The sequence below is a fragment of the Schistocerca gregaria genome, chromosome 1 (assembly GCF_023897955.1).
Source record: "Schistocerca gregaria isolate iqSchGreg1 chromosome 1, iqSchGreg1.2, whole genome shotgun sequence".
NCBI classification, from domain to species: domain Eukaryota; kingdom Metazoa; phylum Arthropoda; class Insecta; order Orthoptera; family Acrididae; genus Schistocerca; species Schistocerca gregaria.
This window is the reverse complement of record NC_064920.1, coordinates 1,208,504,057-1,208,528,993: the sequence shown is the minus strand read 5'-3', so window position 1 is coordinate 1,208,528,993 and position 24,937 is coordinate 1,208,504,057. Positions and strand designations below refer to the sequence as shown.

At 38.6% G+C, this 24,937-nt stretch overlaps 1 protein-coding gene across 3 annotated transcripts in view; it reads left to right on the top strand.

The window, feature by feature from the left end:
- The window catches only part of LOC126284807 (lysosomal alpha-mannosidase-like), a 261,589-nt gene that overhangs the window by 183,209 nt on the left and 53,443 nt on the right, over nucleotides 1–24,937 (top strand). For all 3 annotated transcript variants that reach the window (XM_049983989.1, XM_049983999.1, XM_049984008.1), the window contains one exon: nucleotides 7,300–7,519. In XM_049983989.1, coding sequence (XP_049839946.1) covers nucleotides 7,300–7,519 — 220 coding nt within the window. The remainder of the gene's footprint in view (nucleotides 1–7,299; nucleotides 7,520–24,937) is intronic.

Sequence of the window (24,937 nt, the reverse complement as noted above, 5' to 3'; positions counted from 1 at the left end):
GGGAGAGCACCACAGCTGGTTGTGTCAGGGGCCAGTAGCCGATTGGGCTGCTGCTCGGGCGAGGTCAGTGGCCGTCGAGAGGCTGCAGGCAATTCCTCCTGTAGGCTGCTAAGTGGCAGCTCCTGACTGGCAGCTGAGGCACCGTGGTGAGCTCACTGACCTCTGCCGGCAGGGCATGAAACGTAAGGTGCAGGCGCGCCAACTGAGTGTGATGGAGATGTCGTCCTTGACAGGTGTTGTTTTGATGAATGATAGCGTAAGCCCAATCTTTCATGCATAAACAAACCTCAAGTGGGTTGGCGACATGAGACAGTAGATGACAGTAGGCATTTTGACCATCGACAGTGTCCGAAGTGCAGCTTCAGGTAATGCTTCATTGTCAATTAAAGCTCATAGGTGCTGCCAAAGCTGAAAAGGTGTGTGGTCGTCTAGATCCTAATCGTGAATAATGTGGTGGGTAGCCTTGGCTGGAAGGCAACAAAGGCACTCAATAATCAGTGCTTTCACCGTCGAATGCTTGGGCAGTGAGGGAAGCTAGTCACTTATGAGATCCGGATGAGTGTGGAGATGTCTCACCAGGCAGGCAAAATGGGTGTCATCATCTGAAATTTTGTGGTTGTCCAGCAGGTGATCCACTAAGGCAAACCAAGTCTTACAGTTATCATTTTGCAAAGCAGGTAGCTTGAGAAACCTGCCCAGTAACACAAGTTGAGGTAACACCGGCACAGCAGGGTGCCTCTGACACCGCAAATGCAGTAGCGGTGAATGGTGTGTCGCCCTAGGTGTGCATGGGGCGGCAGGTGCGTGCAACACACGGTGTGGAGGCGGTGGGCGTAAAAGTTGGCACCGTGTGTTCAAACTGCAGGCCTGATGTAGAACACGGCGCAGGTGTAATGGTCTCTGTTGTTGCAACAGCGGGCAGAAGGTGGTTGCGGAGCAGCCATGGGTGGGGGGGGGGGGGGGGGGGGGGGTTGGTCCAGTAACCAATGTGGGCAGAATGGCCGGCACCATCACAAAAGCAAGCATGAGGTGGTCATGGAGCAGCCACCGTCAAATGCTTGTGGAAACCAGTGCAGTAGAGGCGGATGGCATTAGGGGGAATGCTGTGACACTAGAGACATATAAGAATGTGCTACCTCGTGCATATAAATGTTTGATTCACAGTTCTGGAACTTGGTCAGCACATCAAACTATCCCGAAGGTAACTGCGTGGATGAAGGATAAACCACAATGTCTTTAACTGGAAGATCATCCATGACGTCATTAAGTGACGTACACTGTACATGTTGTGGCTGTTGTTGTGCTGCCATGCTAGATGGTGACCAGGTTGAGCTGGTTAAGATTAGGTGGTCACAGGTGTGGCTGGGCGTAAATAATTGTTTGCTTTTAACCAAACCCACACTTGACCACCCATGGTCACAAGCACTGTTAATAGGGCGCATGACACTTGCATCAAAAGACACTGGTAGACCCATTGTGGCAGAAACAATGTGGACTGGCACTCAAAAGTTGCAAATGACGAAAACGAGCACAAAATAACTTGCGATGAGATGATGACAGTGTCGGGGTTACCAATGTGGTTATCACGTAGGGTTGGTAGGTAATAACACACACTAAGTATTGAATATGGATTTATTAATAACTGAGACAAAATGAACAAACATGGTGGAAGAACAATTTGCGTGCCAAGAATGAGCTAGAATAAAGCAGTCCAAAGAAACAACAGTCATTCTCCTAATTGCCTGCCCAAGATTTCTATTTTAGTTTTAGTTTTCTATTTCTATTTCTATTTTAGTTTTAGTTTTAGTTAACCGACCCTGTCAGGCCAAGAATTTTCCATCTTCTAATTTTTTTTCCTCTCATATCAACAGTTAGATTTCTCAGCCTTGTTCCCAAACGGTTTTGAACGTGGCCTACACATTCTATTTTGCTAATAACGGCATCTCCAAATGGCTTAGAGTTCACCCCTTTGTTGTATGCCTTACTGTCAGCATCGCCCAAATACTTGGTGTACTGCACGTTTCTTGTTTCTACCAAACAATGAAATATTTGTTGTACTCCATGAACTTCCACACCACCACTTGTTCCTCTAAAATAAGCCACACAGTTGTGTTGTTTATGGTCATTGACCTTACAACATATGCAATATTTAGACATTATTTCCACATCCAATACTTTACCATTGTCTAAACTCGTGGCAGTCACTGCTCTATTCAGAGAAGTATGTCCTCTTTTCTGCCAACTTCCATCAAGTGCAACTGCAATATCTGAATATCCATCATTTTCTTTCACTGCTTCCCTAGCAACCAGCATGCTTTCCTCACTAACCTCACATACAGCTTTCTCTAATATTGCAGTCAGTTTTTCAAATTTATTTGGTGGTTGACGTAAGTTCATCACTGAACAAAATGTTCTCCCTGCAGCCATGCTCCTGCCAATGAATTGCAAGGCAAAAACTAATCTAGTATTCATTTCATAAGGGCCACTCGCATCTGGTTTTGAAGAACTCATAAATGAAATCACAGCTGAGCTTTTAGTGCAAATTAAATCCAAATCAATTGCTAGGTCTTTTCTCCCACTGGCACTCTCACAAATTTTCACTCTCTGTGATTCACCACACTGTCTTCATTGTACAAATTTATACACTCCTGGAAATTGAAATAAGAACACCGTGAATTCATTGTCCCAGGAAGGGGAAACTTTATTGACACATTCCTGGGGTCAGATACATCACATGATCACACTGACAGAACCACAGGCACATAGACACAGGCAACAGAGCATGCACAATGTCGGCACTAGTACAGTGTATATCCACCTTTCGCAGCAATGCAGGCTGCTATTCTCCCATGGAGACGATCATAGAGATGCTGGATGTAGTCCTGTGGAACGGCTTGCCATGCAATTTCCACCTGGCACCTCAGTTGGACCAGCGTTCATGCTGGACGTGCAGACCGCGTGAGACGACGCTTCATCCAGTCCCAAACATGCTCAATGGGGGACAGATCCGGAGATCTTGCTGGCCAGGATAGTTGACTTACACCTTCTAGAGCACGTTGGGTGGCATGGGATACATGCGGACGTGCATTGTCCTGTTGGAACAGCAAGTTCCCTTGCCGGTCTAGGAATGGTAGAACGATGGGTTCGATGACGGTTTGGATGTACCGTGCACTATTCAGTGTCCCCTTGACGATCACCAGAGGTGTACGGCCAGTGTAGGAGATCGCTCCCCACACCATGATGCCGAGTGTTGGCCCTGTGTGCCTCGGTCGTATGCAGTCCTGATTGTGGCGCTCACCTGCACGGCGCCAAACACGCATACGACCATCATTGGCACCAAGGCAGAAGCGACTCTCATTGCTGAAGACAACACGTCTCCATTCGTCCCTCCATTCACGCCTGTCGCGACACCACTGGAGGTGGGCTGCACGATGTTGGGGCGTGAGCGGAAGACGGCCTAACGGTGTGCGGGACCGTAGCCCAGCTTCATGGAGACGGTTGGGAATGGTCCTTGCCGATACCCCAGGAGCAACAGTGTCCCTAATTTGCTGGGAAGTGGCGGTGCGGTCCCCTATGGCACTGTGTAGGATCCTACGGTCTTGGCGTGCATCCGTGCGTCGCTGCGGTCCGGTCCCAGGTCGACGGGCATGTGCACCTTCCGCCGACCACTGGCGACAACATCGATGTACTGTGGAGACCTCATGCCCCACGTGTTGAGCAATTCGGCGGTACGTCCACCTGGCCTCCCGCATGCCCACTATACGCCCTCACTCAAAATCCGTCAACTGCACATACGGTTCACGTCCACGCTGTTGTGGCATGCTACCAGTGTTAAAGACTGCGATGGAGCTCCGTATGCCATGGCAAACTGGCTGACAATGACGGAGGCGGTGCACAAATGCTGCGCAGCTAGCGCCATTCGACGGCCAACACCGCGGTTCCTTGTGTGTCCGCTGTGCCGTGCGTGTGATCATTGCTTGTACAGCCCTCTCAGAGTGTCCGGAGCAAGTATGGTGGGTCTGACACACCGGTGTCAATGTGTTCTTTTTTCCATTTCCAGGAGTGTAAATTACATCTGATAATATTCTCAAATTTATAATAATGTTACTGCGCCCTTTGTCACTTACAGTAAATTTGTTGTAACTCTCTTGAAATGGTGAGAACTTCTTTGATGATGAACTTGTTGAAGAATTGCAATTAGAAACATTGTTGCCAGGTGTCATAACCTCTTGTACAGAAAACTTTCTAAATTTGTTTCCTCTAAATTGTCGTTTCTTGAAAATGCCTTTACGTTTTGTCATCTTCAATAAACACAACAAAACACACATAAACAAGCACTGCAAACATAAGTATAACAACTACTCGCAATCACACTTGAAATAAACTAACCACAGGTTTGAAAGTGTGTTGCATTCCAAGGAGAACCAACACACTCGGGAGTAAAAAAAAACAAAAAAAAAAAAAAAAAAAAACTCTAATGTGCAATGTAGGGGATATAAAGATCTAAAATATATGTAGAAAAGTGGGTGACAGAAAAGTGGGTGACAGAAAAGTGGGCGTGGCACATAAACATACGTGGTAGGAAAATGCTGTTTAAATGTTAAAAAAAAAAAGGCAAAATCCTTTTCAGAGTACTTAAATAAAACCTTAATCTATTGAAATATGGTACCTTAAGAGTGCTTAAAGATTGCTGCAATACTGAAACAGTGTTAAGCGTTTTTTATGCATACATGAATAGTCTGCTGAAGTATGGTAATGTGTTCTGGATAAATATTTCTTTTGCAGAGCAGCTCTAAAAGAAAGCTGTAAGAGTAATAAGTAATGTTGCTTACAGGACGCCATGTAGAGGTGTCTTTAAAGAATTAAAAATCATGACCTTGCCATTTATATTTATATTTGAAAGAATCTGCTTCATTAAAAACCATCAAGTTTCACCTTTGAATAGTGATATCTACAATTATCAAACAAGGAACAGAAATGACTATTATAGGGATGTGCACAGAAAATCAATACATCAGATCAGTGCTGTTTACAAACCAAAGATTCTGTACAGTGCATTGCTAGATAGCATAAAAAATTAACCAAACATTAATACATTAAAAAAAGAACTAAAAAAACCTACTAATAAGCAATAGCTTCTACAGCATTAATGAATACCTGAAATTTTACTCAACTCTGTTGGACTGGTTCATAACTCTCTAAACAAAAATTCATAATTGTCAACCATAACTAGTTAAGACTAAACTTCTTTCATCCGTTTGTGGAGCTCATTATGCACTTAGCTTTTGTGCCATGTGTTACTATGCCTAGTTAACTAAAGTACTGGTGTTTAATAAGTTTAGTAAAATCAGCCAAGTAGTTTCACTAGCTTTTATTCTGTCTGTAGGTACATATATAATTTTATAATCTAATTAAGCAGAATAATGATTTTGTTATAAAGATGTGTTGATACCAATGACAAGATTTTACACATGGTGTAAATATGTAATATTTTATACTTTCTGTACTTTGACTAGTCCAACGTCATGAATGGGATAATATTGGCACTAAATAAATCAATAAATAAAATGAATAGATGAATAAAAAGTAAAGAATTGCATGCTATCATTCACAGGAAACCTTGTTTCAATATCTTGAATCATTTATGAGATTGTTATAACCACACGTTTCCTGCTGCACTAGGATGTGAATGGGTGTGTCGCACTCAACCAGCCCTTGGATATAAAACCAAATACTCAAGAACAAAATGAGATATCCTTTTGTTCTTACTTTTAAATAAAATTTTGATGTCATATCTAATTTAACTTTGTGCAATCTATTAGCTCAAATCAACCATATCCAAAGGTTATGCAGTGCATTTTACCTCTGTGAACTCCTTATAATTTTGTGCAATGTCTTATGTAATTTGATAACAAAGGGAAAGTTAGTTCTTTGTTGAGTGAAGATGTCAGACTGTAAAATGTGCAAAAATCAATTTTTGTTACCTAGTAGTTTTCAGAAAACTGGATGATAAGTATTTCATATTATTCAGAGTGCCATCTCTCAACAGGGGCACCAGCATTTGGCAAGCAGTACAGTCGCAAAAAAAGCAGCCTCATTGTGGAATGCAAAGAGCTCATCCATAGCAGTGAAAGGGTTAATTATTATGACAATAGTGTTCCAAGTTAAGTAAAATCAGAGCTTCTGTTGTTAATGCTGTCTTTCACATAGCTGTTGGTTATTCCGTAATCTATTCTACTAAGCTTGACTCTGTTACCCTTGTGTCAGAGCTTATCATATTTGTGATATTACATGAATTTAATGTATTATCAGATTCATGTGAGTTGTATTATAATAGTTTGCACCAATATGTGCTGTGAATACATGGAAAGATAGATCCCTTATCATTTAGCTATAAAATAGTAGGTCAGCAACTGGAAGCAGTTAATTCCATAAATTATCTGGGAGTACGCGTTAGGAGTGATTTAAAATGGAATGATCATATAAAGTTAATTGTCGGTAAAGCAGATGCCAGACTGAGATTCATTGGAAGAATCCTAAGGAAACACAATCTGAAATAAAGGAAGTAGGTTACAGTAAGCTTGTTCGCCCACTGCTTGAATACTGCTCAGCAGTGTGGGATCCGTACCAGATAGGGTTGATAGAAGAGGTAGAGAAGATCCAATGGAGAGCAGTGCGCTTCGTTACAGGATCATTTAGTAAATGCAAAAGCGTTATGGAGATGATAGATAAACTCCAGTGGAAGACTCTGCAGGAGAGACGCTCAGTACCTCAGTACGGGCTTTTGTTGAAATTTCGAGAACATACCTTCACCGAAGAGTCAAGCAGTATATTGCTCTCTCCAATGTATATCTCGTGAAGAGACCATGAGGATAAAATCAGAGAGATTAGAGCCCACACAGAAGCATACCGACAATCCTTCTTTCCACGAACAATACGAGACTAGAATAGAAGGGAGAACCGATAGAGGTACTCAAGGTACACTCCGCCACACACCGTCAGGTGGCTTGCGGAGTATAGATGTAGATGTAGATGTAGATGTAGGATATTAAAGTCTCTATTTATACTCAGATCAGAATTATTATTCATAGCCTGTTCTTACACAGAGATCAACACCTAGTTTGTTTAAGAGATAAATATTTTTATTGTACTATATTACTTACATTGCCACTTTTAATTTCCTAAGCTGTTTTGAATTCTAAGTGTTAGTCTTGTCACAGTCTAATAATTTCTTTTTAATATTAGTTTATGATAATTTTGTACTAACACAGAAATTTAAAATTATTAATTTGTTTGCAGATATATTAATGCCAAACAGGAAGAAGGAGGCAGACTGAATCTATTGTATTCAACTCCAGCCTGTTACCTGAAAGCCTTAAATGATGCCAACATTACATGGACTGTTAAAGAGGATGATTTCTTTCCCTATGCAAGTGATGAGCACTCTTACTGGACTGGCTATTTTGTTTCTCGTACAACAAGCAAATACTTTGAAAGGCAGGCAAACAATTTTCTTCAGGTACTTATTCACATCAAAGTATTACATAATTTCTTTGTTAGAATTTAAAAAATGAGACTTCAATGAGTAATTACTGTAACAAGTAGATAGTTCTGTTGCTGCTAGAAGATACATTAACCTTTAATCTACAGTCTGTAGCTTAAATAAGAAAGGACAGATCTGCAAGAAGTGCAGTAAAATAAAAATCAACGAAGTATTTATTTACCAGATGCCAGTCCATTTACTGGATGCACATATTATCTTGGCCCCTCTGTGATTGGTGGAAATAATTCTGTTTGCCACCTTAGCTACAGAACAGTATTGTTAACCGTAGCCATTATTGATGCATGTGCGGTGTTTTTCATGGTGGGTGATGATAGTTATTTACAAAAATGAGCAAAGACACTAGAGCTGGGCCAGCCATGGTGTGCCAGACTTCATGTGTGCAGAGTGTGTGCGCTGCTCATTTCTTCCTGGTGGTACCCAGTACAGTGCGACATTCCACTTTGTATTGTGATGTGGCATTTTTTGCTTGACACAGCTGTCTTCATTTCAGCAGAATCACGGTATCAGCACTGTTTATCCTTCACTATTTGTCCATGATATGAAGGATGTACACAGGTCCAGTACTTGTTTGCACAAAAAGTGACAGTTTAGTGACCTATCGCCACAAGCCTTTAAAAATGAATGGGAATAACAGAAGAGACATATGAGAATTCTCAACATATATTAATCACTTACATAAGTGACAAGTACACAAAATTTGCTATGATATGACATGACAATACTATGCCAAAAGAATTTAAAGATTTGTTTGTCAATGAAAGAGCAAACACTGATTTACAGATGGGATTCATTATTTTGTGTGTCAGAAGCACTTAGTGCTAAATTTGCAGGCATGGAGCGTGTAGAAATTGGTGGTACAAGCAGAAAAAGATCTGAAGTTGCACAAAGGGAGCCAGTTGCAACAGTTTTCAGTGGAACTGAATGAAGAGTATGGAAACTTTATATATTACTGCAAAGTGCATTGGAATGATTTTTTGATTAAAAATTCACTATTATTGAATTTATGAAGGAAAAAGTAGTCCAGGAGTGAAAATTAGAATATACAGAATGGATTGCAGACTTCGAATTTTAAGTGGGCTTGGTTGCACACTGCCCATAGTGTTCTACATTGCTTTCCTCAGGTAGTTTCCACATCTCCATAATAAGGTTGCAAAAGTGCTAGGATATTTCGTACCACGTATTTGTGTGAAAGACATTTTTTTGGTCATGAAACTAAATAAGTCAAGATTACATGGTAACCTGGGTGCGAAAATGTGTGAAACTGTCTGTGTTTGTCCGTAAAGAATTATATACCTTCAGTGCACCAAAAATAATTCAATAATAATGAAAATTTGTTTGATTTTTTATCTGTGTTGTTGAGAAATGTGAAATATAAAACCAAGTCATACACAGTGTGGCTGCATTCCCAAGGTTCCATTTCAATTTAAATGCAGCATGTTTGAAGTTTTCCCCTTCACATGCTGAGACAGCACAGTGTGCCAGTGTGGGAAATGTGCCAGGGGGCATGAATACTATGGCACTTGTGCTGCGGCACAGCCCATGACCTGAATTCTTCGCCACCCCTGTTCAAGAGGCTTGCCATTAACTCCAAGTACTCCAACAAATTCTTGGCAAAAGAGGAGGATTGTTGTTCGAAGGGGTAAGGAAAAAGTGATGCTGAATGTTGTTCAGTGCTGTGACAAGGAAAAACAGGCACAAAGCACTGCTACACCCACACAATAAAAATCTTAAAAGAGCAGCCAGGTGTACAGGGAAGACAGAGCACAGCCTGAAAAGGCTGAGGAATTTCATGAGTACTCATCCTGGCAAATCACCTGCTGCTCCTGGCAAGAAGATGTAAAATTTTTGCTAACAATTTGGGAATCAGTGATCTATTAAGCTACATAAAATCAGTGAAACAGCAATCTAGATTGTAATGCTAATTTTATTAAAATGACTGGTTTTGGCATAATTTGTTCAGTTTGAGTAGTTTTTATGACTGTGGTACATTGAATGTTCTATACATCATCAACTTCATCTGATGGTGCTGTTCTGAAGATGGCCTAAGACTAGGCTGAAACTGATTGTTTTAATAAAATCTCATATAAAGATGTGAAACAATTACTAACAAAGAGATAGAGGGGCTGGGCAGTACTTTTTTGTGTTTCTATCGGCTGTACTGAGCTGAGGTAAGTACTGGCCAGCCCCTCTATCTCTTTGTTAGTAATTGTTTTAATAAAATAACCATCAAGATCTAAACTGTATTTCCATTTATTAAGAAAATGTAAATTTGAAATAGATTTATTTGTTTGCTGCATGATGTCTTTCAAGTACAAAAATAATCCCATGAAATAACTGCCTTTAAATCTCAAAATGAACATAGCAAATCATATTAATAAGTGAAGGTAATCCATTATTCAAATTAATACTTCCATTTCTCTACTATAATTTTGTCTGTAACGATGTTCTTAACGTGAACATTATTCCAATATTTTTTTATTCTGAGAGGTGTGTAAAGCTGCAAATCAGTTTGGTCATAACACACTTTACATAGCAAATACAGATCCGTTATGTTCAACAGTTTAAGTTATCTTGGGTGTCTCCTTGCAGCATAATCTAACGTGCATACACTATTAGTGACAATTTTATTTTTTTATAGAAGCATAGTTGTATATTGTTTGTATGAAAAATGTAATTTCACTTCATTTTAATATATTTGGTGTAGAATGCTGTCCAACTACCTAAGAATTATTTTTCTCTTATACGCTTAGGTGAAGGAACTTGGAAATTCTTTCAGTCAACAATTTTAATAACCAGGTAATTAGAGAAACAATTGAGGAATTTTGTACTCTTAAGGAGACTGCATGCACTATATTAACTAGAAATGAAGTGCTACCTCTTTCGTGAAATTGTAGAAGTCCATGAGCCAGGTGTAAGAAGGTCCAAAAATAAGAGGCATCTTCTAATTGAATGACTATAGATTTCTGGTAGTCTTGCTTCATAGTTGAAATGAAAAACATCAGAGAAGCTGGCACATAAATTGTCTACCTTGTTATAACTGAGTAAACGATAACATGAACTTTGGCAAAAGCTGGCAGATTGCAGGGTTGATGAGCATCACAGAAATGTTTCCAGATTGAGGGAAGTTTCTCATAAATGAGGAAAAAATAAGCAAAAATTTAGTCTCATGGTAAAGTGGAAAAATTAGAAATAATTACAAAAAAATCAGGAATTTTAGAAATTACTAAAAAATGCAATGGTTCTCACCCAATATCTCATGCTGTGGGAATAAGGGACTCCCCTCCTTATGGACTGTTTATCTTTCCATGTCCTGTGAGGAGGATGTTTATAGAACCTCAGTATCTTATAAACCATCCAAAATGAATAGCTTTAGTGAATTTGTTTCCACATGCAGTTGCATTAACTCAATCTTAGTGAAAGTGTACCTATACAGTAAAAATTAGCCGTTTTAATATTTCAGTATATAGTTCACACCCAGTAAGCCTGTCAAATGAGTGACAAACACAGCACTCCTAAAAATAAAAGTAAATGCTAGAAGAAATCAATGAGAAAGTTTCAATAATGTTGAAATTTCAAGATCAGTGGCTACGTGATCCTACTTTTGATGAGTGCTTAAGGCAAATGGCCAATAATGAATTTAAATGAAGATGTGCTGCTTGTAATGTGGACATATGTGGAAAAAATGATCTATACAAGCATGCTCAAAGTCAGAAATATCTCAAGTTAGTCAAAACTTTCGTGGCCACACCATCCATAAGTGGGTACATATCTAAAACACAAATAATGGAAAATACAGGTAACATATCAGCCAAAGAAGCAGAGATTGAATTGACAACTGTTTGCAGAACATAATTTTGCATTTGACATAGTGGCACATTTAATTCCCTTAGCGAAAGATGCATTTTCTTATTTTAAAAGTACCCACAGCAGTAAAATGAAAAGATAAAGTGCATCAACATCTTAAAAGAAATTGCTGTCATAGTAGAAACACAATGAATTGTGGATGATATCAAAACTATGAAATGAAATGTCATGGGGCGAGGGCCTCCCAGTGGGTAGACCTGATTGCCTGGTGCAAGTCTTTTGAGATGTTGCCACTACAGTGACTTGAGTGTCAACGAGGATGATGAAGATGACACAAACAGCCAGTCCCTGAGCAGAGAAAATATCCAACCCAGCCAGGAATCAAACCCAGGCCCCCCAGAGTGACAAGCCGGTGCACTGTCCAGTCAGCTACAGTTGCGTACATTAAAACAATGCCCTTTACACTGTTAATGGATGAAAGTTTAAGACATTAGCTCGTGGCTTAATTTTTACCAGAAAGTACTTCCAGCCCCTCCCACAGATTCTTTTTTAATACAGTGGAACAAGTTTGCTCTGGTATTAAATCACAATGCAACTAGAACGTAGTGCTGTACCGCTATACTGGCACCTAAGAACCTGACAATATGTGACAAACATGATGCGATGGGCAGGGCCTGGGATGAACTAATCTCCTCTCTCTCTCTCTCTCTCTCTCTCTCTCTCTCTCTCTCTCTCTCTCTCTCTCTCTCTGTGTGTGTGTGTGTGTGTGTGTGTGTGTGTTTGTGGGTGATGTTTACAACTGTGAGCAATCTAGTAGTATGGCAATGTAATGTTTGGTGTTGCCAGTGAGAAATAAATGACATAAGGAGTGTTTGAACATGATGTGTATGTATCATGTGTGTTCACCATATTGTGAAAAGGATCAATTTCTGCTCATCATGAAGACAACATGTTGAGTTGCAGACAGGTGCAACAAATAGATGGTTACACACTGAGCTTTTGGTCGAAGCCTTCTCCAGAAGAGAAAACACATGCACATATGTGAAGGCAAAAGTTACACGCACATGACCACTGCTGCCAGAATGAAACTCTAGCATTGAATAAAAGCAGCAGTCTAGAGTGGAACACGGAAGGAAAGTGGATAGTGGGGTACAGATGGGGGGAGAGAAGGGCACTGTCTGGCAGAGCATGCAGGGACTAAGTGGTGGGCCAAGGTTTGGAAGACTGTGGGAGAGGAGGGGGAGGGGGGGAGGGGGGAGGGGGGGAGAAACGGGAGTCACAAAGGATATGAGTAGAGAGGAGGAAAAGATCAGTGGATGTGTTGCCAGTGAGTGCTGCACAATGAGTGAGGGGACATGAAGTGGAAGGAGGTGATAGGACAGAGGTTGATGAAACTGTTGGGTGCGGTTTTTGGGGACAGTAGGTTTTCCTTAGGGTGACATTGTGTTAGTTTTGGGAGCAGAGAATGTGTTTTAAGGATAACTCCCACCTGCACAGTTCAGAAAAGCTGAAAGTGGAGGAGAGTATCTAGATGGCACAAGTTGTGAGGCAGCCATTGATATCAAGTGTATTATGTTCAGCAGCATGTTGTGCCACAGGGTAGTCCACTTTGATCTTGGCCACAGTTTGATGGTGGTTATTCATCCTGGTGTATGGCTGGTTGTTAATCATACCAATATAAAAAATTGCCTAATGGTTACAGCAGAGCTGGTATATGACATGGCTGCTTTTACAAGTGGTCTGGCCTCTGATGGAGTAGGCTAAGCCTGTGACTGAACTAGAATAGGAATTGCAGGGTGGATGGATTGGACAGGTCTTGCACCTGTGTCTTCCACAGGGATGTGGTCCCTGGTGGCAAGGAGTTGGAATTGGGAGTGGCATAAGGATGACTAGAATGTTGTGGAGGTTGGGTTGGCAATGGAACACCACTTTAGGAGGGCTTGGAAGGATCTTGGGTAGGATGTCCTTCACATCAACTCATGATGATACTTTGATCCCTGATGAAGGATTTGGTTCAGTTGTTCCAGCCTGGGATAGTGAGGCTGAGTTTCAGATGAGGACCGTATTGGTTAGATGAACAACAATACATCAACTTAACTGTGAAATAAGTGTAACACAAATAGGCTGCATGTTAAAACAATGACAGTGTTGGTTCAATATGTACCGTATTGTTCTATAAGAGTGTGAACTGTGTGGTTCGGATTTTATGCTCATAAATATTCAACAGTAAACTATTGTAGCAGTATGATGACATATGCCTGAAAGCTGTTAATGAGGCTTATCAAAAATTAAACAATAGTGCACTGGCCATCTTAAATGTGTGTATGGGGGGGGTGGGGGGTGGGGGAGGGGGCTTGTGAACAGTGAAAGTAAAAATCTGTTGAACGCAACTGTGCATCTGTCGGCTACATTAGTTGCAGTAGTCATTGTTGAAATCTCCCCCCCCCCCCCCCCCAATTTTTCAGCCAGTATCACAATGCAGTATGTCGACACCAAGGACCATCAACAAAGAAATAAAGCAGGCGAATGTCACAAGGGGAGCACACAGCAGGGGCTATTTTTGAGTCCCAATGCAAAACAGAGATTGGTTATATTAAAACTTCTAATTTTATTGTTTTTATTTCAAGATATTATGTTTTAAAAACCGCAATCTGGAACAGCATTTTTTATAAAAGAATTCTGGTTGTAAGTTTTAGTTGTAAGTTTTATCAGAAATCTACAAAAATTGAAATTTGTGATTTTTATGGTTGGATTGAGGGTAAAGGGGGGGGGGGGGGGGGGTTGGAGAAGGGAGGGTGCTCTAAGGTTGAAGAGGTGCATTCCAGCACCTAATATATTAGCAATTCAGCGCTGCATTAGCTTAAGTAAATCCCTGTGTGTTTTGGTTATTCGTGTTTCTCCAGTTTCAGGTAGGATCAGAACACAGCTTCTACAACTCATTGGTTTTGATGCTGGAGATTGTTGTCCAGAAAAATTTTATATGGCATTTAAAAAATACTTGCTTGCAAAGGCCATCACAATAATCAATATTGTAGACATTTCACGTAATAGTGCCAATGTAATTTTTTGTTTCTCACCGTAAACATGAGGTAAATGTTGTTATTGTAATGAAATTCATTCATCATTCAGCATCTAGTAAAGCTTGTGAAAAACTTGGTTATGCAGCAGAAGACCTTGCAAAAACTATATCTCCTTACTTGTCCATATTGCCAAGCATTGTTCCCAGACGACTGGGATCCAAGAGTTAATCAATGTCAAAAAGATTAAGAGAATGAAACTAGCAACTGCAAGATGACAAGCAATGCACCATTGTATATGCCACACAAATTGCAACTCATCTGCACTACAGTGCTTTTTTAATGTAGTTGCCTTTGAGGATACACTAAAAAGTGGCAATATTATCTTCAGTGAACTTAATAATGTTTACACCAAAGCTTACCTCTTGTTTCTGAAATATGCTCTTAATTTTCTCAAGAGTTTCAGTGCTCTCTTCTGGTGTCAAAAAATTCATCCCCTACCAGAAAATTTTGTTACACTTCTTAAACAAATCTGTCTGAACCTTTTATCAGAAAGAGCACAACAAGAAATTTAAATATTTCATTCCATGATGTCCTTGCAACATTCTCCCTCAAGCGAAGTGTGCTTAGGGTATGAGTGTCTGCCACCATTAACTGAGTGGTCAGTGTGGCAGAATGCCATGCCAAGGGGCCCGGGTTCGATTCCCAGCTGGGGCAAGAGATTTTCTCCACTCAGGGCCTGGATGTTGTGTTGTCCTCATTATCATCATTTCATCCCCATCTCCGGCGCGCAAGTCGCCGAATGTGGCGTCGAATGCAATAAGCACTTCCCCTCGGCGGCCGAACTTCCCCGAATGGGGGACTCCTGGCTCACAATGCCGTATGCTCATTTCATTTCAGGGTATGAGTATGAAATGTTGCTAAAGGAGCTCCTGCTTCTGTTGTTGATGAAATCAGAAAAAGATGTTTGGAATTTTATGTGATTGTCATTGAAAAAAAAAATACAGTTAGGAATTCATTGTATAAAGAAATGCCTTACTGGAGCACTGGGGAAGTATAGATCTGCACTTACAGAATTACTACATTTAACTAAACATTTCAATAAATATGTCAATGGAAACAACATATCTGTACTGTGGCAACTGTTCCCCCATTTGTTTGGGGAACAGGAGACAAGTAATTTAACGGGTATTGAGATATATGAAATGTGGCAGCTTTAAGCTATTACTAAAGGTTTACTGATAAACATATATTTTCTGATTTAAGAAAACTCACAAAATTGATACTATCATTGCCTCATTCAAACACAGAGTCAGAAAGAATTTTTTCAGTAGTGAGTGATATAAAGAGGAAAAAAAAGAGGAACTGAGTAGGTGATTAAGTTCTCAGTGCAGCTGTAGTCATACAGCCTGCCTTAAAAGCTGAATGATTGGACTGCTATTGGTTTAAAATCAACAACACACATCTGAAGCTTCACAATTCATATGTCCTCTATTAGATTTGATTAGTACATTATATGTAGGTTCAATGCTACAGATATTTTTAGGCCTGTAATTGACCAATCTCCATCTCATATGATTTCTAAAAAGTTTTGGTAATGTAGGTAAAGTGTAGGTCTTGTGGGAATATCTTTACTTCTTTGAAGGAAACTTGAAATAGTGTATCTATCAACTCTGGAGCATGGGGATCGCCTCCAGAAGGCACATTATAGGAAGTATCAGTTATAAAAAGGGATTTCTAAATGATGCACAGGTCCAGTTTTGCGTCAAATGCTCACAGTGGAACTATCATGGGGAGATGAATTCTGTGACTTTTGAAAATCGGTTGGAGGAGAACCTGATTACAAACTTACCACCACAATCTGCTCGATAATACACCACCTCATTTTAGGCAGATCAGTAAGCCCCAGACTAAATATAATACCAAGATTGTACAATAGAATACTGGTGTGATGATTTAATTTTGCTTTGAACAGATCCTCAGTATATGCTCTTTTTCATTTTGGCTTTTTGTTGTATCACATTGATCCACTGACATATGGGCCTTGGTCTGCACTTTTAATTTCATTGTTCATCTATAATAACTGTACTTATTTTTTTATATTATGGTAATGTACATTTGCTACTCATCTGTGGCATAAACCACCTGCTTTGAACTCCAGTAATGGTGATTTAGTGGTATTTACTTTCAGGTCTTGGCTGGTAAAACATTTAGTCACTACAGGTGTACTAAGTGTTAAAAATATGTTATCCCCTTCTCATTATCATCATAAAACAGCAGAGTGGTGTTCTCAGCATAAGTAACTATATGGTAGTTAGCAGAATGTGTAATATTATTCACATACAGAAGAAAAGAAATGGTCTCAGTATCGACCCCTGTGGCACATCCTGTATTATTGTTTCAGTCCTAGTCTAAGTGTTGATTTTCCTCATCCAATTTTGATAATTTATGTTTTTGAATTTTTTATGAATTTTTAGCTAAAAAGATAGGAGTTCAAGAGATGTGTGCATGAAATTGCATCCCCTCAGTTTCTTCAAAAGAAATTCATGGTTGATCAGGTCAGAAGCCTTTGTGAGATTTAAAAATATGCCTAAAATATGCTTTCTTTTATCTAGATAGTTATAGATGTGGTGTAAAAATTCTATGACAGCTGTTCTGATGTTGTAATCTTTTTAAAATCCATGTTGTGTCTCTGCAAAGAGATTGCTTTTAATGAAAACATGGATCTCCTGCAAAAAGGAGAGCAACAGGAAGACTTTCACTGAGATTAGAAAACAGACATAAAAAATTATTCAAACAGAAAAATCGAAATATGACAAAAACATTTAGAGGAAATAGATAAAATTTTCAGAGGGAGTAATATTAGGGACTACTACAAAGTTTTATAAGAAGAAACAACAGGGTACAAGTTGGAGAGCCTCCACTTCAAAGATAAAACAGGCAAACTGATTATCAACAACAAAGATAACTGTGAGTTACTAGCAAAATACTTCAAAATCTTCTGAACTGAGAGGAATCAACACAAGGACTAATTTTCAGACAGCCTCATAAGTAAAACCCACCTTCAGAAACCCCATCATTGCCTCAAATTGAACGATACATTGGCCACCTGAAAACAATCAGAGCATCAGGTGAAGATGGGATATTAGCTGAGATGCAGAAACTGGAAGTGAAGTGGGCAGTTGAGATCATTTATGAGGTTCTACAGAAGAAGGGAGACAGGACAAACACCAGCAATTATTTAAGCTTATCTCTATTTCCAGTCACCTACAAAACTATGTCCAAAGCTGTACTGAATAAGACAGAAGACCAAGCAGAACATACAACTAGTGAGCACAAAGAGGAGTTCAGAAAAAAATTGATCATGCCCAGAGAAAATTTTTTAACTTGAAAACAATCCTCAGGATCACAACAATACAGAAGCTTAACATAGTTGTCGAATCCATTGATTCTGGAAAAGCGTATGATTCTGAAAACAGGTAGACAGTATTTCCAGCACTGGAGGGAGCAGGTATCAACAAAACCATGAGACAGTTAGTCAAACTGACGCTGAAAGACACAGATTCAAAAGTTAAATTCAAAGTAGAAGTTTCTGAACCCTTCAGATTTAACACAGATGCCAAGCAGGTTGATGGGTTCTTACCAATCATCTTCAATCTGGTCTTAGATAAGGTTAGGACAGAGTGGAATAAAAACATTGATGGAATCCATCTAGGACAAGGAAGAGGAAGATTTGAGGTGAAATATGTCATGTTTACTAGTGATATAGAAATAATTTCTAAGGACAATAAAGATGCAAAGATTAATGACACCAAAACTTCATGGACTTGCAGATAAAGATGGATTACAAATATATGTGAGAAAATAGAACAATTAAACATAAATGCCACAGAGAAAAATATATACAATCACAACACAGAAACATCAGAAGAGTTGATAAGTTTAAGTATTTGGAAGAATGGATACAGTCAGATGGATTACATAACTCAACATGTAAAGAAAGGTTGTTGAAAATAGAATTAGCATAGAAACTCACCCAATGCTGACATAATGAGAGGTCAGTATTATTGCAGGTAATTTTTAAACGCTATGCAACAATAATTGAACCAAAAGCACTCTATGGATATTAATGCCTAACACTGAATAAATGATGTGAACAAGAAGAACAGAAGAAGAAAGAAAGTAAAATAACCAGAGACATTTTATGACCACAAATGAACAAAGATAAGTGGATGAAGAGGAGATATGATGATATATACAGAAACTCAGGAACAATCACAAATGCAGTAAGGAAGAAGAGATCAAACTTTTACAGTCATGTTTACAGAATTAATGAAAATAGGCTAATGAAGAAAATGTTTACTGCAGTTTCACATTATAAAAACATCCATGAGGTGGCTGAGAGAGACAGAAAGGAATTTGAGAAAACTTAAGGTTACAGAAGACACTACACAGGACAAGGAAAATTTTGGGCTACTGATCAAAATTTCCTATGAAACAATAACAACCACAACTTAGGAGGGCGATGTCAAATAAACAGAGGTGCACCATCTGCCAATGCATGAAGAAGTTCAGGATGATAAGAAAAAAAAGATTGTACCATAGTGTAAGGTTCTAGGTGGTCTGTAATTCTCAAAATTCTGAAAATAATAATAAAAATAAAGATAATGGTAACTGTCACCATTAATGTAGAAGTCATAATCTGCAGCAAACAGATTGTTGCTTAAAAATCTGATAGCGCACACTACTATCATGCATATTGTGTGAACAGATATCTGAAGTACTGTACATACCCTAAAGCATTATGTTTTCCCCTTTTTTGTCTGTGATATTCAGTGGTGGAGAGTTTTATGCCTCTTTGATGACAATTTACCCAGCAGACAGTTCTTTGCTAGCAGTTTCAGGGAGTCAAACAGTGAGGAATTGGCAAACATGTCTCAAATATGGTAAAGCAATGTGTAATGCATGAGTTGTGCATCATTGGTGGGTGTCCCACACTTCAAGCGTGTGCTTATATGGAAACTCCACTGCCTTTATGTTTAGATCTACAGGTGTAACTGGATGAGATATAGTCCTTTGTTGTCAATTTAGCTATCTGATTTTCAGTTGGACTATATACACTGATACATAGTATGTCTGATTGTATTTCACTTAGGAGTACTTCTGCTTCTAGTTTCTTATTGGCAGTGTATTGACTATTCTGATTATTACTTGTATGAAAGTTTTCTTTTGCTGGCTTACATGTTGTGAGCTGCATTCATCTCTGTAGCCTCTCCTTGCTTGTGTGATGCTTATATTCTGTTATTTCAGCGACAGCTGTTAATTTTTCATCTCCATCAGGCTACTTTAGTTTCCCTTGCTTCTGAATATTTTGCAGATATCTGTAGACATTCTGCTGAATGTTGCAGACCCTAATCTGTCTAAATGCATCCCAGCCTTTCCTAGGCAGTTTTCACACAGGAATTTATTTTGAACTATGACCACTGGCCCAAGATGATGACATTGTTCTTTGACAGCATAATGTATTTTGGATATATATTTGTCAGTTACTGATCTCCTTTTTATGATCCCACTAAGTATCAGATGGGATTCCGTATAGACACTTCTTTCCAAACAAATCACATTATTTTTGTTGTTAATAATTCCTTTCATCACTGCTGCTTCTTAACAAATTTGTTCCAAGACACTGCTGTAATTAGTCTTGGGTTCAGAATCTGGTTTTATGTTTGTCTGTTTGGAATTTACCATATCTCTAAAATACTTGTTGAACTGTTGCATTCTAATTCCTGGTCTGATGTCGATTTTGGAGTTCGGTTCACCAATATTTTTCAGCAGCAAATTACCAATTATTAGAAACGTATTTTGATCCCTTGTGTATCTGTGGTCTTGTCTTTTCTGATGTGTGTCATCATCTTCCATTTATCTACAACTTTTTTGCTTGCTGTTTTCATCATAATGCTGCAAATGTTGGATGTGTTGTTGTTTTTAGGGTTCGTTGGTGCACATTTATTTGCACGTTCTTGCTTTTCTGTTTGATTTATTTCACACACACAGGACTGCTATTCATTTACTTACTTATTTCTTACACCATGGATCCAACTGTGAGAATTTCACATGGATGTAGTGTGTGTTAATTTTTACATTGTCAATGACAAGTACTTATACACTGTGCTTACAAGTAAAGATAAGAAAGTTACTACAATGATCTGTAACACAATATGATTAAATGAGAAACCTTAGGCCTACAGATTACAAAGTATAAAACATAGTAAGTTAAGTAACCCAGAGAGTTGAGTATAAGCAGTTAACACTAAAAGAGTTACATATGTGACAACAATGTGCAACGTAATGTTCAGTTAGTATGATAATACATCTTATTTTATTTTAAGGCAATTTCACACTGTGTTTCATAAACTCTTCCAAACTGTAAAATGACATGCCTAAAAGAAATTGCTTCAGAAGCTCTTTAAATGTGGATTTCTTGGCCATTTCACTTTTGATTTCTGGTGGAAGAGCATTAAATAGATTTATACCAGAGTACTGTACACCCTTCTCCAAAATCTTCAAATTTTTTCTTTCAGTATGGAAATCATGTTTCCTCCTTGTGTTGTACGGATGGTATTCACTGTTAGATTTGTATAAGTCATTGTTTTTACTTATGAAACACATTAGTGAATATATGTATTGAGAAGTAGTTGTAAGAATTCCCAAATTACGGAATAGGCTTCTGCAACTGCATCTAGGGTCTACACCACACTTCACTCTAACAAATCTTCTGAGCAATGAATATTTTCTTTGCAAGAGGTTGATTTTGCCAGAAAATAATTCCATAAGCCATCAAAGAATGGAACTAATCACAGTATGCTGCTTTCTTAATCCTTATGTTTGCACTGTCAGAGATGATTCGCATTGCAAAAATTGAAGAGCGGAGTCTCTTGTAAAGATCTAAAATGTGATGGGACCAGTTTATTCTACAGTCAATCTTCACGCCTAGAAACTTTGTTACTTCCACTCTTTCTATGACCCATGTGGCATATTTAACAGTTATTTCTTCATCAGTGTTGGCAGTTGGTGTGAACTGAATATGATTAGTCTTACTAAGGTTTAGTGGAAGACCATTTGCAGTCAACCATTTTGTTAAATCTCTAAGAATAATATTAACAGACTTGTGAATATTTTCCCATTTATGACCATTAACCATTATGTTAATGTTATCTCCAAAGATGGTAAAATTACACTGCATCATGGTAGAATAAGGTAAATCATTTATAAATAACAGGACCAGTAAAGGACCAAGAATAGAGCCCTGTGGCACTCCACAATTTTTGTGTCTGCATTCTGATGAAATCGTTCCACCACACAAATTTTCTGACTTATCTAAGAGTACTTTCTGTTTCCTATCTGGCAAGTATGACTGAAACTCCCTTCTCTCCCAGCTAGTAAACATATTGAGTCCACAGCGGCTTCCTAATGTGATACCTATTTCCTTGAAGAGCTCAATCACTTCCTAGCACTGGAACATAAAATCATGAAACTCTGCACCTGGCCAGATGAAATGACACCATCATAGTCTGTAGCTCACCTGTAGCTAAAGATAACACATCAGAGAGCTCAAGAATCATGAGAGGTATCTGGAATGGCACAGTTATCACTACAGAACCCTGACATCAGCTACAGAACAGGGCAGCATCTGAAGCTGTTGGTGACTCAGCTTCGATCTGTTCAGAGACAGCAGCTGACTCCCTTTGAGTCCACATGCAACAAATACGGTTCCTATCCAGCTTGTATTTTTGGTTAGAACTAACTAGGCATGTGAGAGAATCAGAGAACTTGCTTTAAATAATACAGCAAACAAAGTAAATTTTTTGTGAAACCCAAATACTTCTACTGTTGTAAGTTGGGCTGCTGATTCTCTCTACCACAAATGCTGGGCACTATTAAATCAGGTTTTCAGCAGTTGCCATTGTTCAGATCTGTAGGTACTGACATTTATGACAGCAAGAAGTAACAGTATAAATTCTTACACATAAGCTTATTTATTATATACACAGAAAGAAACAAGGAATTTCTGAATAAAGCACTAATGCTCAGAGACAAAAGTTATCAGATGTTTGCTTGCACTCAAAAGCATGTAATAGAATTAATAAGTAAACTAATTCATTGTGCAAGTAATCAAATATTGCATCTGTTGATACTGATGCTGTAGAAGGTACTAAGTGATTTGTAAAATCACCTAATGAGTCACAGTAATAATGACATGAAGGGAACTTAACAGATGTTTGCATTCAACGGGGACTAACGGTGTTAATGGACAAGCAGACCAGCAGAAGGACAGTAGAGGTAGCTATAAGAATCTTATTATTCTTCATCAAAATATCAGAAGTCTCAAAAGTAAATTAGAGTTTTTATCTGTAAATTTAGGGGACATGGACACTGTTGACCGTCCTCATGTTTTATGCCTTACTGAGCATCATGTAACAGTTGGAATTGATGGGCTGCAGCTTGATGGGTATGATCTAGCTACTCATTACTGCAGAACAAGTAAGGAGAAAGGTGGTGCTGTAATTTATATAGACAGTAAAATCATTTATAAATCTTTAGATCTAAGTAAGTATTGTGTAGATCAACATTTTGAAGTTTGCGGGACTGAAATTTCTGCAAAGGACATGTTACTTACTGTGCTTGCAATTTACAGAGCTCCAGCAGGGAAGTTTTGCATCTTTATGAATAAGTTAGAATCTCTTTTGACCAAATTGTTCTCTAAAACTAGAAATTTAATAATTGTAGGTGACTTTAATGTCAACTTCTTAACTGATAACAACCTCAAAACTGACCTGGACCACTTAATGAATTCTTACAACTTGGCTGCGATGGTTACCTGGCCCACTAGAGTTACAGAAAATTGCAAGAGCCTTCTAGATAATATTTTCATTGACAAGAATAGAGTCAACAGTGCTAGTGTGAGCAAAGTAATTTATGGCCTGTCTGACCATGATGGACAACTTCTGAAAGTAAATAACATCAGTTTGTGCAATAAAATCTCCCACACCTATAGGTCCTATAGATGTATAAACACTGAAATTGTGTCTGCCTTTAACGACTATTTGTCACAGATAGATTGGGAGCCAGTGTACAGCACATCAGATGTTAATGATAAATTTAACCTTTTTTTAAATGAATTTAAAATGCCTCACTAAGAGTATCAAATGATCCCCTTGAAAGGTCTCATTATAAGTCATATTGTAAAATTTTAAAAAGGGTGATAAACAAATCCAAGAGCCTGTATATTAAGTCTGAAATTGATAAATCTGAGAACAAAATAAAAGCAGTTTGGAATGTTATAAAGAGAGAGTGTGGCAAGAGTAACAAGAATGTTAATACCACAGAGATAAGCTATAAGGATGAGGTTATTCATAATCCTGTAACAGTTTCCAACATATTCAACAATCACTTCATAACTGCAGCAGAACAAGTAGGTTGTAACGGTTCCTTAAATGCTGCTACGCATTTATTACACAGAGCTAACCCTAACACGTATGACCCAATTTGTATTGCCCCAGTTACTATTACTGAAGTTAAAAATACCATCAAGGCCTTAAAAAATAAAAATTCCACTGGTATTGACAACATTTCACCAAAAATACTGAAGCATTGTAGTGACCACATATGTCAAGTCCTGTGTCACATTTTTAATGAGTCTATCCAGCAAGGTGTTGTCCCAGAGAGATTAAAGCTTGCCGTTGTGAAACCACTTTTCAAGAAGGGTGACAAAACTAATTTATCTAACTACCGTCCAATATCACTACTAAGTAGTTTCTCAAAAGTATTAGAGAAACTAATGTATACAAGAATTGTAGAACATCTTAACAGCCACAACATACTCAACAGAAACCAGTTTGGTTTCCAAAAAGGTAGATCAACTGAGCAGGCTATTTTTTCTCTCACAAATGAAATTTCAGAGTCAATAAATAATAAAATGTCACCTATTGGAATTTTTTTGTGACTTGTCTAAGGCCTTTGACTGTGTGGACCACAACATTCTCTTACATAAGGCTAATTTTTATGGCTTGCGAGGTAGCATTGGTAGATGGATAGTATCATATCTGCAAAACAGAAAACAGAAGGTGATAATTAATGGTGCCAATGATAGTCCCATTTCTTCTGATTGGGGCACATTAAAGTGTGGTGTGCCTCAGGGGTCCATCCTAGGACCTTTGCTTTTCCTTATCTTCATCAATGATCTCCCACTTTGCACAGACACCGAGTGTAAATTTACTCTTTTTGCCGATGACACCACTATTCTGCTTGAAAGTCGAACTAACAGTGACCTAGAAAATAAATGTAATGCTGTACTCGTTGACATCCTACACTGGTTTAAGTGCAACGGACTAACTCTAAACATTCAGAAAACTCAGTATATGCAATTTCACACATCTCAACAAGAAAATGAAGTATGCCACTTAAACTGTGGTAACCAAAATATACTACACTGTGAATCATCTAAGTTCTTGGGCATTCTAATTGATGGCAAGCTGAACTGGTCTGAGCATAT